Source organism: Grampus griseus (genome assembly GCF_964374135.1).
Source record: "Grampus griseus genome assembly, chromosome: X".
Lineage (NCBI taxonomy): Eukaryota > Metazoa > Chordata > Mammalia > Artiodactyla > Delphinidae > Grampus > Grampus griseus.
Window position 1 is genome coordinate 18,052,447 of NC_138999.1, and position 17,906 is coordinate 18,070,352.

General features: G+C 38.5%; 1 protein-coding gene across 4 annotated transcripts in view; it reads left to right on the forward strand.

The window, feature by feature from the left end:
- CNKSR2 (connector enhancer of kinase suppressor of Ras 2) overlaps positions 1-17,906 on the forward strand; it is a gene marked incomplete at its 3' end in the record, with an annotated part of 257,646 nt that overhangs the window by 211,804 nt on the left and 27,936 nt on the right. For all 4 annotated transcript variants that reach the window (XM_082681111.1, XM_082681112.1, XM_082681113.1 and 1 more), the window contains 2 exons: positions 2,709-2,809; positions 5,117-5,663. In XM_082681111.1, the coding sequence (XP_082537237.1) occupies positions 2,709-2,809; positions 5,117-5,663 (648 nt within the window). The remainder of the gene's footprint in view (positions 1-2,708; positions 2,810-5,116; positions 5,664-17,906) is intronic.

The following is a 17,906-nucleotide window of genomic DNA, read 5'->3' on the forward strand; positions in this document are numbered from 1 at the left end:
TCTTAGGCAACCCAAGAAAACTTTGGTTTGATGGTGTTTTTCTTTAATAAACCAAGAATTACATCAAATAAAGGATTAGAATTCTTCCTAATTTAGCGGGGGTTGTGGGGGGCTGGGGAGGAGAGAGAGAATCTCCTAAATCTGTCACTTGTAATAATAGCTATAGAGATCTTGATAAAATGGTGATCATCTCCCTCTCAGTGTGCTGCCAGGACCCCTTGAGGAACTAATTCCTTGAGACCCAAGGTCTCAGTGCAAAGTTGAAGGGGGAACTCAGCACAGGTGCCATAGTTTCTGGAAGTAGTGGGAAGGGTAAGAGCAGAGTGATCTTCACAAGCCTACTGCTTGGGAGCAGGGTGAGGGGGTGCTTAGTACCTCCACCTCCAGCAATAATTTCTCAGTAGTATTTCAAGCTCCCACAAAACTACCCAACTGAGACCCCAGAGCTCCAGAATTCACTTTTCATTGCTGGAACTTGCTACAAGAAAAAACTAATGTCTAAGAAGATGAACACTAGGCATTTATCTCCTGTGTGATCTGGGTCAGACTGTCCTGGCATGCTACCTACAAATCCACCCTATATTAGGGACCTTAATATTTATTGAGTGCTTTCAAGATGCAAGGCGCTTGAATATACGTTACCTTAGTAGCCCAGTCACACAACTCTGAAAGGTGGTTATTATTAGCCCCCTTTTACAGATGATAAAACAGACTCAAAGAGATTAAGTAACTATCACAAGAGCACAGAAATGGTAATTGGTACAGCCAAGCACTGAACCTACATCTGCGCGAGTATATAGTTCATGCTTTTCCCACCAGTGTTTACTGGGTCCATTTCTGGGCAACTACATCAATTCATATTTGAGGGGAGACTTCGTATGCTGCCCATCACTGGTGTGACCCAGTGTAAAAACCAGATCTCAAATTTAGGTTAACTAGTGTTTGCTTATCCTTTACTCAAAGGGAATAATTAAAGTAGGAATTGGATTTTCAGAGACCTTGTATTCTGAGGCCTGAATATAATAATCTCCATTGCTAAAGAATTTTGAGCAGCAGGAGGAGGGGGACTTGAAGGATCATGAATATATGTCACATTAAATTCTCCCACTAAGTCGTACAAAGAGTCCCAGTGACTTGGCCCTTCGAGGCTTAGAGCAAGGCAATTTCTTAGTTCAAACCGCAGTTGTACTACTTTCTATTTGGCATATTATAATAAGTACTCAGTAAATATTAGCTGTACTTATTAATCAGCACCACAAGGAAAATATATAAAAATATTACAATATAGGAATTCCTGGGTGGATAAGGGTACCTGTAAAAACATGTGCCATGGGGCTTCCCTGGTGGCGCAGTGGTTGAGAGTCCGCCTGCCGATGCAGGGGACACGGGTTCGTGCCCCGGTCCGGGAGGATCCCACATGCTGCGGAGCGGCTGGGCCCGTGAGCCATGGCCGCTGAGCCCGTGCATCAGGAGCCTGTGCTCTGCAACGGGAGAGGCCACAGCAGTGAGAGGCCCGCGTACCGCAAAAAAAAAGTGCCATGATTTTTCACCTACATCTGAATATAAGTTAAGGTTCTTTTGTGATTTAGATTTTCATAAGAATAAGGAAACTTTTCTCTTCTTTTATCATTTGAAATTCATATGGATAATACTTCTAGGTTTTTCCTTGTAAATCACATAAAGAATTAACCCAGCAGTTACAGGGTGGTTGAGATATTGGTAGAACAGATTCTGCTGATTGGCCTTTGTGGTGTAGTTTACTTACTTGACTAATGTATCTCTCGGAGTTTTTCCCCATCCCTCTTGCCTGAGGTCTGCCAAGTCACTTTGTCTAGCGGCTTACATTTTCTACCCTTTTAAGTAGTTCTAGAAGTTTGGAACTTACAGCCCACATCAGCAGATTTGCCCTTTTGCGTTTGGCAAGAATCAGGGTTTGCCATGTGTTTCCAAGTAGAGGTGGGAGTATGGTGTTATAGAGATTCATGTCAGCATGACTCTGGAAACAGCGACTGTTAGATAACCAGTGAACTGAAGCCACAGAAGAGGATTGAGAACATTATTTTTCAAGCTGTTTATACCTGTAGAGATCTACAGCAACCCATGTATTTCTTCTTTGAGTGTTCATCTTTAGGATAAAATGATACACCTTTAAGAGGCATCATGTGACATCATTCATTAATTGAAGCTTTAAGTAATTTGGTCTGGAATCTAAAATACCCTAAACCTTATTTGACTTATGCAGTGTCTTTATCTTAACTCCTTTTTTTTTGACGATGACAACAGAGCAAAATTTAATTTGTAGTGTTTGCCAATTTCCATGGTATAAATACTCCCACCACGGCTGATTCTGAACTCCGAATGCAATATCAACCGTTGGCAAAATTCCCGAAAATTTAATAATCAGCCTTCTCAAGCTGTGACAAGTCAGCTCCAGCACCCCACTGGAGGCATATTGCCATACCTAAAATTGTGGCTATGTGTAATTGCTTGCTTTAAAAGGAGGTTGGAATTAGGTGATTGTACTCTTCCTTCCTTCTCAAAACCCAACTGAAAGTAAAAGTTGGTGGGCCTGGAGTAGCGAGTGCTGGGGAGCAGGGTGTCGGAATGGAATTTAAACTTCCTTTTGTTAGCTGGTAGTGTGTGTTCCTGAAAATATGGCTAGAAACTTTTAACGGAATGTTGATGTATCCATGTGTGTGAATTTTCAGATTACTGGAGTGAGAGTGACAAGGAAGAAGCAGATACTCCATCAACACCCAAACAGGACAGCCCTCCACCCCCCTACGATACATACCCACGGCCTCCCTCCGTAAGTTGCCAGTAGGAATATACTCAATATAGCATCAGATTCTTTGACCTGAGACATTATGTAGTGAATTACATGTCAGACCTTGGGGTTTTTAGGGGGAAAGAAAACAGGGAGTCTAAAAGCAATAAGGGAAAAAAATTTTAAGTGTACAAAGAGTATTTAATCAGGAGAAGCAGTCAGTCACCACAGATTCCACACTAGTAAGTATCTTACCAGTTTTATTAAGAAAACATACCATTTGTGTCAGAGTAGCCTTCATGAAAATGTCAACAACAAAAAAGTTTTTCTTAGAAAAAGATATATAAATTGACCTTATCTATTCTACACTAACAAAGTTAATTCCTATGTCCTTTAGAAGCAATTGTAAAAATTTATATTATATCTGTATTGAACATGTTTTGGCATGTAGCTTTTCAGGAAGCCATGGGGTCTGGTTTAATGTATATGTGTTTATGTGATGCTCTTCTTCTTAAGACTTCTTAAACCTGTGTAAATTATTCTGTGTATAGACTGTACCTTGATCTTCACAATTGTCCTGGTTTGTTGTATGCCCATTTCCCATCAGAATTACCAAAAGAGTCTCAATGCTGTCCCATTTTAGGCAATACATTGCATGGTCACGGTACCATAAGAGTGAATTCTGCCTATCTTGAGACTGAGTCTTCCAAATAGGAAATGGAAGCTGGATTTAAGGGACAATAGCAGCCACCTAATTCTACCTCCGTATTGCTACAGGGGATTGTTAACAAGAAAGGTGCTATGCAAGATGTTCATATAATTCTAGGCCACTTCTCAACCTTGGCTGTGCATGAGAATCGCCTCTGGAATGTTTTAGAAATGCAGATGCTCAGGCGTCATCCAGAGATATTAAATCAGAATATTTGGGACTGCAAACAGCTCACTGGACTGGACTGTGAACTTTTTGAGAACAGGGACCCCGTTCTATTCACTGTACATCCCTATGGCCTAGCACAACACTGGTACTTATTTATTAAGTGCTCAATAAATATTTCTGAAATGAATGAATGAATACTTTTGGCTAAGGACTAAAAGGAAAGTCACATTTTTAATTGAAATGTTTGATGACAGTATCTCTTACCTAAGGGAAAAAGGAGAAAAGTAGACAGAAATGCAGAATTGTTCCTCTCCGTATACACATTTCATTAATAAATGCTGCAGTGTACCAAGTGCAACAGACAAATGAAATAATGAAGTCAGTAACAAGATATAGTTTATATCATATTTTCCCTCTTTCCCTAAAACATCAGGGTCTAAATAGTTCCTTTAAATATTTGTAAACGTGGGAGAAAGGGAAACTGCAGCTTGACCAAACCGCTCTTTAATCATAGCAACTTGTGAATTTCAAGAAGGAAACTACTCACATTGTGATTAACATGTGGGAAGATAAACTGGCTGCCCACAGAAGATGCCACTTAACTTCTCCTTTACCCAGAGGGGAAGGTGCACTTTCACCTTAGTCGGGCTTTTCCTGGCCACAACCTCAGCCTCAATCGTAATGATCACATCTAACAAATCCGGCTCCTCCTGCCAGGAAGGGGCCTGGGCTGGTCTGCTAGCCCCCAGAGCTAGAGTAAGGCTTGTCCCGGTAAGGGTGCCTGCAAGACTTTTATAGCATTCACTTGATGCCCGTCCTTTTTCTTGGTTGTGCTTTGTGCTGTAACATATATTCCCAAACTTTAAATTCCAAGGATAAGAATATTCCATTTTTCTTTTGTGTTTATGTGCTCTGAAGTGGCTATGCTCAAGGCAAATGCTAATTCCCATCAGGGTGTAATCTCATCCTTTCTACATTTTTAACTCTCTAGAAAGTGCCACAGAACTGACAAGACCGTAAGAAAGCTTATCCTTGACACTCTAGGAGCAGACATTCACCTATGAAGAAGAGGAAGGCTTGTGTCCGATTAGAGGCACCTTGTTTTTACATCCAAAATCCTGTCTCCTTGCTCTCATCCCCAGACTCCATAACATCTGGAAATATGAATTTGGCAACAATTCAGGATTTTGAATGCATAGAGATTTCAAAACTTAGGATTTTTTTGTTTTTAGTTGCTAAATATTTCTTACATAGGCACTCACGTTGCCTTATACTTTGCTGTAAAAGTTTGCACTAGTATGTCACATTTTTCATGAGAGCCCAGCGTAGCTGTATTTCAATACATCCACGTTTCAGTCTCTTAAAATGTCAGCTGGGGCCTAACTTTGAGATGGTGGAAATCAAATGTGTTCCTTGGTGATAGGCATGGTCTGTTATTTCTGTGGAGACTGATCAGAGGCTCCTTTCCACAGATGAGTTGTGCCAGTCCTTACGTGGAAGCGAAACACAGCCGGCTCTCCTCGACAGAGACCTCTCAGTCGCAGTCATCCCATGAGGAGTTTCGCCAGGAACTGACTGGGAGCAGTGTGGTGTCCCCCATTCGCAAGACAGCCAGTCAGCGCCGCTCCTGGCAGGATTTAATCGAGACGCCCCTGACGAGCTCAGGGTTACACTATCTTCAGACTCTGCCCCTGGAGGATTCCGTCTTCTCTGACTCCGCGGCCATCTCCCCAGAGCACAGGCGGCAGTCCACCCTTCCAACTCAGAAGTGCCACCTACAGGATCACTATGGGCCGTACCCCTTAGCTGAGAGCGAGAGGATGCAAGTGTTAAATGGAAACGGGGGCAAGCCTCGAAGTTTTACTCTGCCTCGAGATAGCGGGTTCAACCACTGCTGTCTGAACGCGCCGGTTAGTGCCTGTGACCCGCAGGATGACGTGCAGCCCACAGAGGTGGAGGAAGAGGAGGAGGAGGAGGAGGAGGAAGGGGAGGCAGCAGGGGAAAACATAGGAGACAAAAGTAAGTATGCCGATGGAGATTCTCAGCCTGTATACACACATTCCTAACCTTTTCAAACTTCTTATTTTAAGAAAATAGAATTCTGTTTCCCTTTTTTCTTAAAATAATGGTTTTGCTGCATAGGAAGTCAGGTATCCCTTGGTGTCCCACTTTCAGAACTTGAGTAACTTGGGGAAAAAAAAGATGAGTAATGAAGCCTACATCCCAGTACACCCACAGCTAGAGCAAATAATTTTTTTTGGCCCATCTGCCTTTTAAGGTTGATGGCATTCATTTGTTTTGCTTCCTCCTCTTATCCACTTTCTTTTCACTTGCATGCATCATCCCTTTGGTCCACAGTTGTTGCCCCCTGAGTTTGGGTTCAGAAGCTATAAATGCTTCAAGCAGGGTGTTAGCAGAACCTTGGTTGAATAAGTAAGTGAATACACATACACACACTCACACATACATACATATATAACTTCCCTTTTCACCATGAGAAGGTTGAAAGGAAGAATCCAAAAGAATTTTTCAAAGAAGAAATTTTACATAGCATTTCTATTAACTTCAAATAGCAGAATATGTTTCTAGAAACCAATTTGCCAAAAGCATCCATTTACTTTCTTGGTATGTATGTTGATTGCAAAGCTCAATTTATGTGAATCCGCTCTTGAGAGAGACAAGTCATTAAGTAACCCTCTGATTGGCATTAAGAATATGTTTACTAGTTATCAAGTTATTTATCCAACATGCCATACCAAGCTTCTGTTTATAACTAATGTGATATACCAGTCCAGAAACCCAAGCTAGTTTAAGAGAAAGGCTATAACTCAGTTATTTTACTTAGAAAGAAAATCTAGTTCTGGCTATAAGAATTGAATATAAAATACCCCCAAAAATAGTATAGAAGAAATAGTATGAAATCTCTTTATTCAAAATGAAGTATGGGCCAATTAGTGCAGATGACCCAAGCTGGTGCTGATGAAACCAGTTACTGCTTTGGTCCCGCTAGGGCATTAGACTTCTCTTTTTAAAGGATACAAACGGACTGTGTCCTTCAGCCCATTTCACACAGTATGGAGACTTTGGTTACAGGATATATTAGTGTAACTTCTTCATCACAACTGGAAAAACAACTCAAATCTCACAGGTTACCAGCAGGTCAGGAGCCTCATGTCAATCTGAAGCTTGTCTCATTTAAAATGAGGGTTACTTTGGAGATAATCGACAAGAAAATACAGTGGGCCTTTTCTACTATCAAAATATGAGTTGCTTATAATAAAATTCATATGTTAAAGCAGTTTCCACGTAAAGTATATTTTAGCCATAATCTCCATGAGGAGCCTTTTAAAAGGTATACTGTTGGTTCAGGAAAGGTGATTTACCTGCCACGCCCTCACAACATTCACATCTATTAGAAATTGTAGAAGAGTCTTGTGGAGGAAAGATCTAGGAACCATGTCAGGCCTCTGTAGGAGTTCTGGCAAGCATGATAATATATTTTTAATATTAAGATGATTAGTATAAGTTGTTTTCTAAAACTTAACTAAGGATGAGTTAGAAACCTCCTTTCAACTGTTGTCCAGGTGCTGCACAACTGCTACAACTAAGTATGTGAGGTTTATTCAGCATTCTACAAACGCATTGGGGAAAATACTTCATCTCTGGCATTTTAAAATAAATTGTGTTGAAATTAGGCACAACCCTCTGAAATAGAGAATCCTGTTCATGACACATTCCATCATCGCCACGGGTACACGTCTTTGAGGCTGTCTTTTTCAACTGGCTAGATACTTAGCAGTTCCTCCTGGGCATTGTGTAGGGAGGACTAGAATGGAGAATACGTGTCCTAGGACCTGAAAGGCAAACCTAGCCCTGGGCTCGCCCTTCCTTCAGTCTCCACTAGCCCACAGAGCATCCCTAGTTAGATGGCGTTCGATTATTTTTTCTTCTAGTGTCTGTTTTTTGCTGTTTTGTTGATTGGATGTACTTTTAGCCATACAGATGTACTCCCAAAGTTGGTGGGTTTTTCCTTTAGGTTCCCGAATAAGTCAAGTGGGCAGTTATTCAATACTTTCCATCTTTTTCATCAGGCTCTCTCTTTGTGGAATGATTGCGATAAGGCAGAACCACCCTAGAAGTGTGTCGGTAAACTTGGTATTATTGCACATTCTGTCTTTGCGGTTCGATATCGTGGGGTAGTTCGCGTTATTTCAGTCTGATCTGTTTCACTAAAGGTGACCGTGCACTATCTTGCAGGGCGCCATTTCTTTCTGGGTATTTTTCTATAATCTTGCCACTTGATGTCTCAGTGTCCTTTAAACCATTCTCAACAGGGCAGTACGTTTCATGCTTGCCTGGAAGATGCTTCTTAACTTAATGGGGTACATGTTCGGCTTCCCAATGATGGTTTTTCTGCATTACTGTTTCTAATATTTAGGAGTGTGCAATTTGATGAGCACCTCCTTTGGGAAATATCGGCTCTAAAATCAGTGTTTTCAAAAGAATCTTCAAGGTCTAGTTAAGGAGTGTCTTATTCATGACTGCCCTGAGTCAGCCGTTAGGAGTAAGTATTCCAGGCTGCTTATTCAAATCAAGCTGTTTGCTGTTCTGTCAGGAGAGTCAAAATAATACATGGGAAAGAAGCTGTGGCCATCCCCTCAGCCTCACACTTACAGCATGCCCTCCGCCCGGAGCTCTCACTGTGCTACTGCTCCGGTCAGCAGGCTGCCGTGCTTGTTAGAATCAAAGACCAGCAGCGGTGTGTTACTAACTGTCCTGCTCGAGGCCAGCATGCACTGTGACCTACTAAAGTGAATTTGCACTAATCAAGTACAGACCTGCAGAGCAAATAAGTTTCACGTCCCTAGCTCCAAACATTTTCCTCAGTTTGCCAAGAAATTAAAAATAGGAAGTACCAGGCACGTGAGCAGAAGGAGCCATGGAGAAAATATAGCTTCTCTTCAGCTTTAAGGGTGAAGAATTATGGCACCAACCAAGCCCCTCTCGTGATCTATATTATATAGTGCTTATGAGTCTCCAGAGCAATCTAAGAAGCAAGATGTACCTAAATCTGTGACCTAGATGTTTTTTCATTTTCTTCGTACAGGTGGAATTTGGCCCTGCTTACAAGGTGTAAATTTAGTCTTCTTTAGAGCATACTTCAGTCTACGTTCTCATGGTTGAACTACCTTTTGTCTTATTTTTGAAATTCAATTCTCTAACTGAGTCATACTGTGATTTTTCTGAGGCTGAACTCATTTTAGTCTAAAGTGGATAGAACTAAAAGTACACAGATGAGACCTGTTGTGTTTTCCTTTGACAGAAAAGTCAGCTTGAATATTAATTATCCTGACCTACTTCACTGGCATTTGGGAGAAGACAACTAATTTCCTATTATCCCAATTAGCAGTTTCGAAGCTGACTGAGGTATAGGCCTTATAATACATCAGTGAAATTAAATTATAAATTATGTCAGCCTACGCAGCTTTCAAGGAGTATAAATCATAAAAGTGTGGGACAAAATATAAAGATATTATATTTATTCTTTATTCAGAAATCATCTGCCATAACACTAAAATACAGTTTTGGTTAATGCAGCTTGAGGTCTGCTTCTAATAGTTCTCCTTCCTTTGCCATACTAGGCGGTTTAGATGAGGTTTTGAAAGCTTTATCCCTTAATCCTGCTGATTTCCCTCTTGGCAGTTAAAAGACTACTCTTTGCTAGCCATGCATTCCTGGTGCCACCATGTACTCAATGAATTTATAATGTGCTCTTTTTCATTGCCTTAGGGATAACCTATCAGCATTCTAAGACCAGCATTAGCTTGGGCTTAGAAATCTAAAGCAAAACCTAGGTTTTTTTTTTTTTTTTTAGGGGGCTGAGGGTGGGAAAGATAAAATGTTACCTAGTAGCTACAGTACATATCAGGTTATCTGGCTAAAATATTTACTGATGCTTTCAAAATGAAATCTGCCAAGAAATGTATTTTAAATTTATTTTCTTAAATCTAACATCCATTGCACACCATTGGTAACTTAAGAGCTGTACAAAATGTGCAACTCAGTGCCCTAATATCTTAAATTATATAGGCAGAGAGGCTAGATAATGACTACCAATATCGTGCAGAAGAAGATAGATTAATCTTCTTCAGTCATTTTAAGGGTCTTAGAGTAATTTCCTGAAGAGTTTCTAAAAGCCATGAGTTTTATTTTTAAGAACATTCATGTAGGAAGTATGTGGGCAACGGGAAGATATTCCCAGAATATGAAATTGTGTTAAAGGAGAAAAAGGAGCAAGCTGAAAATAATAGAAAAATGTTGCAGCACTTTTTACTGTTTTATTTATTGTCTAGATAAATTATGTTCAAGCACGAAGAGTTTGGAAGAGCATAATAATCAATAATATCTTAAATTATAGTTCAGGTCTAAAGGGAATAGATGGAAAAGATATACAAGCAATGTGAATAAAAAGACATGCACCAAAAAGTCAGAGAAAGAATAGTAGAGAACCTTAAATATGTCACTTTTGTGAAGTTTAAGGGCACCATTCTTGGCGGTAATGTAACAAGTATATATTTTTAAAAAATGGAAAAATCTGGAAAGCAGTAAACAGATATTCTCTTAATACTGTATTGTCTGATTTTGAAGAAAGATTGTTAGAGAGACAGAAAACACTAAAGACTGGATATAAAGTAGAATGTAGCTATAATTTCAATATTGGTTACAGGTTGGATTTTTTAATCACACCTCCCTTGCTTTTTGGCTTAAATAATGAGGAAAAGGTAATTATCTAACTTACTGAAAGTTCAGAGGTGGGGTTGTTCTGGAGTAAATGTCATGGCTCTGCAGTGTCAGGACTCAGTTAACTTTTCTGTAATGCCAGCAGCTCTGAGCATCACTTCTCATAAGATAGCATCCAAAAGAGCCAAAGACCAGGCCCTATTCTTAGTCCTTTTTGTAAAATCAAAACTTCCTGGATCCTTCTGGCAGACTTGGCCCTAGATTTCATTGGCCAAGGCTGCATCATATGCCCCTGCCGAAACAGCAAGGGAAATGGAATGATTATGAGTTTAGACTAACCTTGATTTGTTATTAAGATCATGAAGAAAAGGAGTATACCAGACTGCCTATCATTACTATCTACATGAGCCTCTCTACTATTATGTATGTTATATCCTCAAATATATTTGTTCCAGTAATGTTTCACTCTTTCAGTGTGTATATGCAAACACACACCGCAGATCACATCATTTAAAAGTCTTGGCCCCAACGAAATGTTAGATAACAAAAGGGGGGTATAGGGCTTCCCTGGCGGCACGGTGGTTGAGAGTCCGCCTGCCAATGCAGGGGACACGGGTTCATGCCCTGGTCCAGGAGGATCCCACATGCTGCGGAGCGGCTGGGCCCGTGAGCTATGGCCGCTGAGCCTGCGCATCCGGAGCCTGTGCTCCTCAATGGGAGAGTCCACAGCAGTGAGAGGCCCGCGTACAGTAAAAAAAAAAAAAAGAAAGAAAAGAAAAAAAGAAAAAGAGGGGTATATATTATATAACCCTGAAAATACAGCAAGTTAGATATAATTATTGTTGACCTTTGAAATGAATAAGCATGTTTTCCTATAAACATTAAGTGATCAGAGGTTAGAATACAGTCTCTGGAGACATTCCTCAGTTCACATCCTTGCTTCCAAGTGGTATGACTGATCAAATTATTTAACACCAAAAAAAAAAAATTATTTAACACCTCTAGACCTCAATTGCTTCGTTGTTAAATGATGTGGTAACAGTACCTACCTTTTGAGGTTGTATGGGGATCAAATGAGGTAATGCCAGAAAGCACTTAAGTTTCCATTTCTGACACTGTAAGTCTATCCAATAAATGTTTTATAATTATGTAATTTATGTAGATTTCATACAGATTTGGATTTAAGCAAAAAGGGCAATTACAATACTTAAATAGTGAATTAGTCCTGGCAAACCTCACTCAATAACATTTACCTGACTACATGACCTAACTTTGTTTAGCTCCAGCTACTGAGTTGAACCATATAAATTGATGTTTTTGTAGCTCAAAATGATGAAATATCAACAATTTTGTATATTTCAACACAATATATTAGCTGTGCTCTAGGAGCTAAAATAGAAATGTCCCTCATTTCACATTATTATCAATCACTCTTCCTTTCCTTTTTGACTTTGGACATTTGGGAACTCAAAAGAAACTTTGTATTCCAAATAGTAATAACCTTCTCATATATATCTACTGAAATATGTATTTATAGACCTTGCCATTCAGGTTCAGATATTTTCCCCTTTTAGAGTTCTACCCTAACAACCTGGTCTGACCTAGATGCCCCTTCTCCCGCCTACCCCACCACTTCTCATCCTTGAGTATGTTACCCTGTTTTATAATCTTCACAGCTTTACAATTTGTGTATAATATCAAATATTGTTTGCTGATTTATTTTCCATTTCCACTCACCAGAGTGTAAGTTTCTTAAGAACAGGGATTTTATTCCTGTCTTGTATACCCAGTGCCTAAAACATTATATGGTCCATAGTAGGCCAGGCACTATTGGATGAATGAGTCAGTGAGTGAATGAATAGTAGCTAAACCCTTTTATCACTTATTCTTTTCCATTCTATTATATAGTAGTTAAAACTAAAGTTATTTTTTATTCATTGTGTGACGTAAAGTCAAAACATGGCAAAATTCTTTATTTGGGGTATTTTGTAAAGGGAAGGACAGGACTGCATGTGTTCAGCATATCCTCTTCATGCTGGGTACCACAGAGCTAGGATACTAATAACTAGAATCACTGCTCTTTGTATTATGGCTCATTTATAGTCACTTTCTCTATGCTGAAACCATTCTTTTACTGTTTTATTCCCATTTCAAAGATGAAGGCCACAGAATATGACATGTGAAATAAGCAATTCATTGTTAGAAACTGGATCTTCCAGCACCCCTAGGCAGTTGATTTTCCTACCAAAATCTGCTGCCTATCGAAGGAAGTCTGGCTCCCTCAGAAGTCACTCATCACCTAGCTTCATCCTGATTCATTTGTAAAATGTGTTGAAATTGCAACTTGTACTTTAACGAATAACCAATAGCCCGCATCAGCCAGGAAAATATTCTCAGAAGTTTTATAATAAGTAATGAAGCCAGATTCAGTTGGCAAAAGAATGAATTCTAGATGCTACAGAGTCATACCGGCAGAAGATGTGGACAGATAAGTGTTAAAGCTCACATAAAAGGATGACAACCCCTCACCAGTATAGGTAAGACAAGTTATGATTTACAGTTTGTTTTACCAAGAAAGATGATTAGATTCATCCATACTGCTACTTGTTACTATTTTCACACATCAAAAAAGGCAAACCACTTCCTTCAGATCAGTGGTAGCATATAGTCAGTTTCTCAGCAGAGTTTGTTCTAGCTCATTTTGTGAGAACGTGTTCTAAGTTTAGACTCCTTTTACCTTGGTCACCCTTGCCAGAGAAAGCTGAAGGTCACAAACGCCTCCTTTTTTTCCCTCTACGTATGAAGTCTACCTCCTATGGTTACCAACTACTGGAAGATTGTAGGTTAAAACATAATAGGAATGCACCATAAAACATGCCTTGGAAGTTTTAAAACTTCCCTGCATGTTTTTCTTTTATTGTTTAATTGAAAAGTAGTAACTTGCTTGTTGCTAAATAAACAAGCTAACTAATTAAAAAAACAGTGATGAAAGTGAAAAGCAACCCTCTCTCCTTCATTTTCCCCAGAGGTAACTTCTGTTAAAAGTTAAAGCTTTAAAAATTCTTGTATGAATTTGTTTTTCTCATATGTCTTTTTCCTGTAACTCACTGTGAGTAGCGAGGTGAGGTATGGTTTAGTTGGTTTCAAGTTAGTGTATTTCCTCAGAAATTTTTTTTAACATCTTTATTGGAATATAATTGCTTTACATTGTTGTGTTAGTTTCTGCTGTATAACATTTTTTGATGTGACCTTAGTTTATAATATAAGCAGCAGTCTTCTGAGATTATTTACATACCACCTCAGAACCCAGCCCCAATCCCAGCATATATCACCCTAGAAAATGCAACAGTTACCTGTTGACTATTTCAAAAACGATGGAAGGAGAAATGTGAGAAGGAAGAAATGACAATGGCTGTATATGCACGCTTACACCCTGCACACACACACTCATAATCGTGTGTCAGAAGCTTCTTGCCTACCTGCCTAATGCCTTAGGGCTCTATGACTTTTGCCCACCCTCCTTTATGGGGGTCTTCCAGTAATGTCAACTTATCCCAAAGCTCTGTGATGAAAACAGCTAAGCCAGAGCCAACTAGCTAAAAAGCATAGCAAGTCTAGCCTTCAAAAGCCAGAATGTAGAACTCAGAGATGGGCTTCAGAACCACTGTGTCCGGTGGTCAGAGTTTTTTCACACATGACTTTGGCTTTAAACCTTTTACTAAACCATCTCCCTTACTTCTTTTTTCCAGCGTTCTCACTAGTTCCATTCTTCTGGCCTCCCAGACTTTCTTATGTTTAGCCATAGGCACCTTAGACCTAATAGTTGGTCTTAATGGCTCAAACTAGTACACTCTGAAATTTTTCCTTTAATGTGAAAATATTCTCATTAGTATAACATCCAATAAGGGAAAAGTACCTATTACTATGTATTTTAAATGCAAAAGTGACAGTTGGTCATTAAAAAATATTTTAAATATTTAAACCTCATCTTTGAGAACTTCTAGAAGGTTCTTGTCTCAGGTATGTACTATGACAATTTCATATATGCTTGTTTCTATTACAAACACAGAGTATACCAATAAAATCAACTTTCTAGGCTATTTCACGGAAACTGTAGAGTACTTGAAAATAAGAGTGACAGTTATTATACTCATGGATTCATTTCACAGCTATAAATTCTTTAACATTCTTAGTCATGGATTCCCTAATATTTCAATATCTACATTTAGCCTACTAAAATGTAAACTAAACCTCCATTTTGTACTTTTAGTTTGCTGTTATCAATACATACTCTAATTAGTTCTACGCATGGATTTATTCATTCATTCAAGAGACATTTACTGTTTATTTACTACGTGCCAGGTACTATGCTAAGAGTATATCTAGCTCTTCCATAAGTCTACTTACAACAAAAATTTGTAAATAATCTTTGAAAAATAAGAAAAATCTTTCTGATAACATAAAACAGAGCAAATAATTCAAAGTATGCAGCTTCTTTCTTACGTTGTGCCAGTAATTTCCCCTAATAACCAATTGATAATATTATAAAAATGATTCTTTGAGAGATAGCACAAGGTATTCTATGTTCACTTTAAGGTACTTATCACTTATACAAAATTTATAAAACTGGTTAGAATCGGATGAGATCACTTTTAGAGCTACTTCTGATTTGGCTCATTCCTTAAACATTATGGTTGGGGCAGATACATCCTGGTTACTCAGATATGCTAATTAACTCAAATCAGATGTCTAAAAATCCCCATTGATTTCTATAAAATTAGGAAGTATTTTCTCAATCATCAAAGAAATATCAATCTATGATCAGTGTAACATTATATATAGGCCATGATATTATACTGACTTAATACTATACTGACCACAAGATAAATATTTCTTTGATGATTGAGAAGATGCTTCCCAGTTTTATAGTACAGCTAATATGGAATTTGATTATCAGAAAAACCTATTATTAACCAAATACAGAAAATTATACTGTATTTTGAAAACCTATTTTAGGGAAATTTGAACCTTAACATTTTAAACAGAGTTTTTCACTTTCTTCCACATTTATAATACCATATGTTCCATGATTTTGAATCTGATATATTTATTGTGCTATTTCTCTTTTGATAAATTATCTGTAGAGTTTATTGACTTAATACCCAAGATCTATATTCATTTAAGACCTCTGAATTTTCTCAATCATGACTTTATTGGTTCCTTTCTCTTAATATTTTCCTTAAATTGTTGTTGTGGTTGCCCTGATTTTGAGTCTATTCTGTAACCTTATGAAATGGGTATTTTAAAGCAGTCATTCACTTTAGGATTCTTGGTGGGAAAAAATAGCCCATAACTTCAATACCACTAAACTTAAACTTTACTCTTTTTCCTCTAACATCTGTGCTGTTTTCTCCTTGTTCTTTAATAATGCCAACAAACAGGGGTTTTCATGCCTTTTCTAAAAAGAACAGGGAGGAGGGACAGCTTGGAATCAGTGTGGCTGCAATATGACTCACTGCCAACTCTGACAGTAAGCCCCACCCCTCACTTTGTATTCTATTGTCTTATACCCTATGTGGTTGCTGGGCAGCCATCTCTTGATTTTAGCATCCTGGCTTCTAAGATTCATGATAATCTTTTATTAACCTAATTAGAAGGTTTGCGCCTCAGCACTGGAGGTAGGAAAGATGTTTACCATTCCAGAAATAATTCTGTACAAATATTGAATATCTTTGCTGAATCATTAAGTGAAAAGTTAGCCTTAACTTTGAAATCTTCTTTAAATGTATAACACCTTTTTTTGTTTGTTTGTGTTACTGTGAGTAGTGTCTCTCTTGTAAATGCTATGAAACCCATTTTAAATGCTTTATATTAAGGTAAAGAATTCATTTAATAATAGATAAGTTGTTTTTTATTGGAGTAAGCATATAACATGTGCCATACTATGTGTAAATGTGCATAATGATTAGCTATCGCACCATAGAAATTAGAGTATAAAATAATCCGTCCTCCCACCCAATACGGAAATACCTTTTACTCACTTGAAGAATTGTTATTGAGACTCTGCTTGAATGTTTTAGGGACTTAGAGCTTAGTGCCCCCAAAGACAGGGCATTCCATATTGGACAGCTCTAGTTTAAAAGGTGTTCCTTGTAGTAATATAAAAGCTGACATATTATTTTTTACATCTTTATTGAGGTATAATTGCTTTACAATGGTGTGTTAGTTTCTGCTTTATAACAAAGTGAATCAGTTATACGTATACATATGTTCCCATATCTCTTCCCTCTTGCGTCTCCCTCCCTCCCACCCTCCCTATCCCACCCCTCTAGGTGGTCACAAAGCACCGAGCTGATCTCCCTGTGCTATGCGGCTGCTTCCCACCAGCTATCTACCTTACGTTTGGTAGTGTATATATGTCCATGCCACTCTCTCTCTTTGTCACAGCTTACCCTTCCCCCTCCCCATATCCTCAAGTCCATTCTCTAGTAGGTCTGTGTCTTTATTCCTGTCTTACCCCTAGGTTCTTCATGACATTTTTTTCTTAAATTCCATATATATGTGTTAGCATACAGTATTTGTCTTTCTCTTTCTGACTTACTTCACTCTGTATGACAGACTCTAGGTTCATCCACCTCATTACAAATAGCTCAATTCCGTTTCTTTTTATGGCTGAGTAATATTCCATTGTATATATGTGCCACATCTTCTTTATCCATTCATCCGATGATGGACACTTCTACTCGGTTGTCAATCTTGACATTGAAAATTGGAAAAATACAGAGCAAGGATTTGAAATGCTAACATGTGGAACAGGGATGAGATAGTCTTTGAAGTTCCAGAGGATGTAATGGGTACAGGGAGGCTGATTTTAGATTGATATGAGGGAGAACATTCCAATGGTTGCATTTACCCATGACTGTAATAACTGGTCTTTGTCCGCTTAGAAGGCTCCCCGTTACTCAGTGTTTTAAGGAGGGGCTGAAAACCAGCTACCAATCAGGGCTTCCTGAGCCAGCAGGACAGTTAAACATGATGGCTTCTTCTAACTCTAAGGTTTTTATGGTTCTCTTCAGCATAATGGCCTCACCTTTGCTCTCTTGTGTGCTCTGCACATTGTACATGTTCAAAACTATACAATGGAATTGTGTTATCAAACATAATTTATGTTGCCTCATCTCTGAGCTGAATGCATATAATCACCTTAACTTTATAACCTGTGGCATAAGTTCTAGATAACTCATGATCCTGGTTACCCACATCTGTACACCTTATTTCTCTTTAGTGTCTCCAGGCCAAGTGTACTGGAACTGTTACAGTGATCTAGACAACATATTTTTGTGGGCATGATTACCTTAGTTTTAACCTACTCACTGTTGATTCATATAATGCTTTTATTGTTGTAAGTTGTAAGTTAGCATCCCACACTTATGTTACCAAGTTGTAAGTTAGCATCCCACACTTATTTATTTTTTGACCTAAATGCAGCTATTTATATTTCTTTCTGTTAAAGTTTTAACT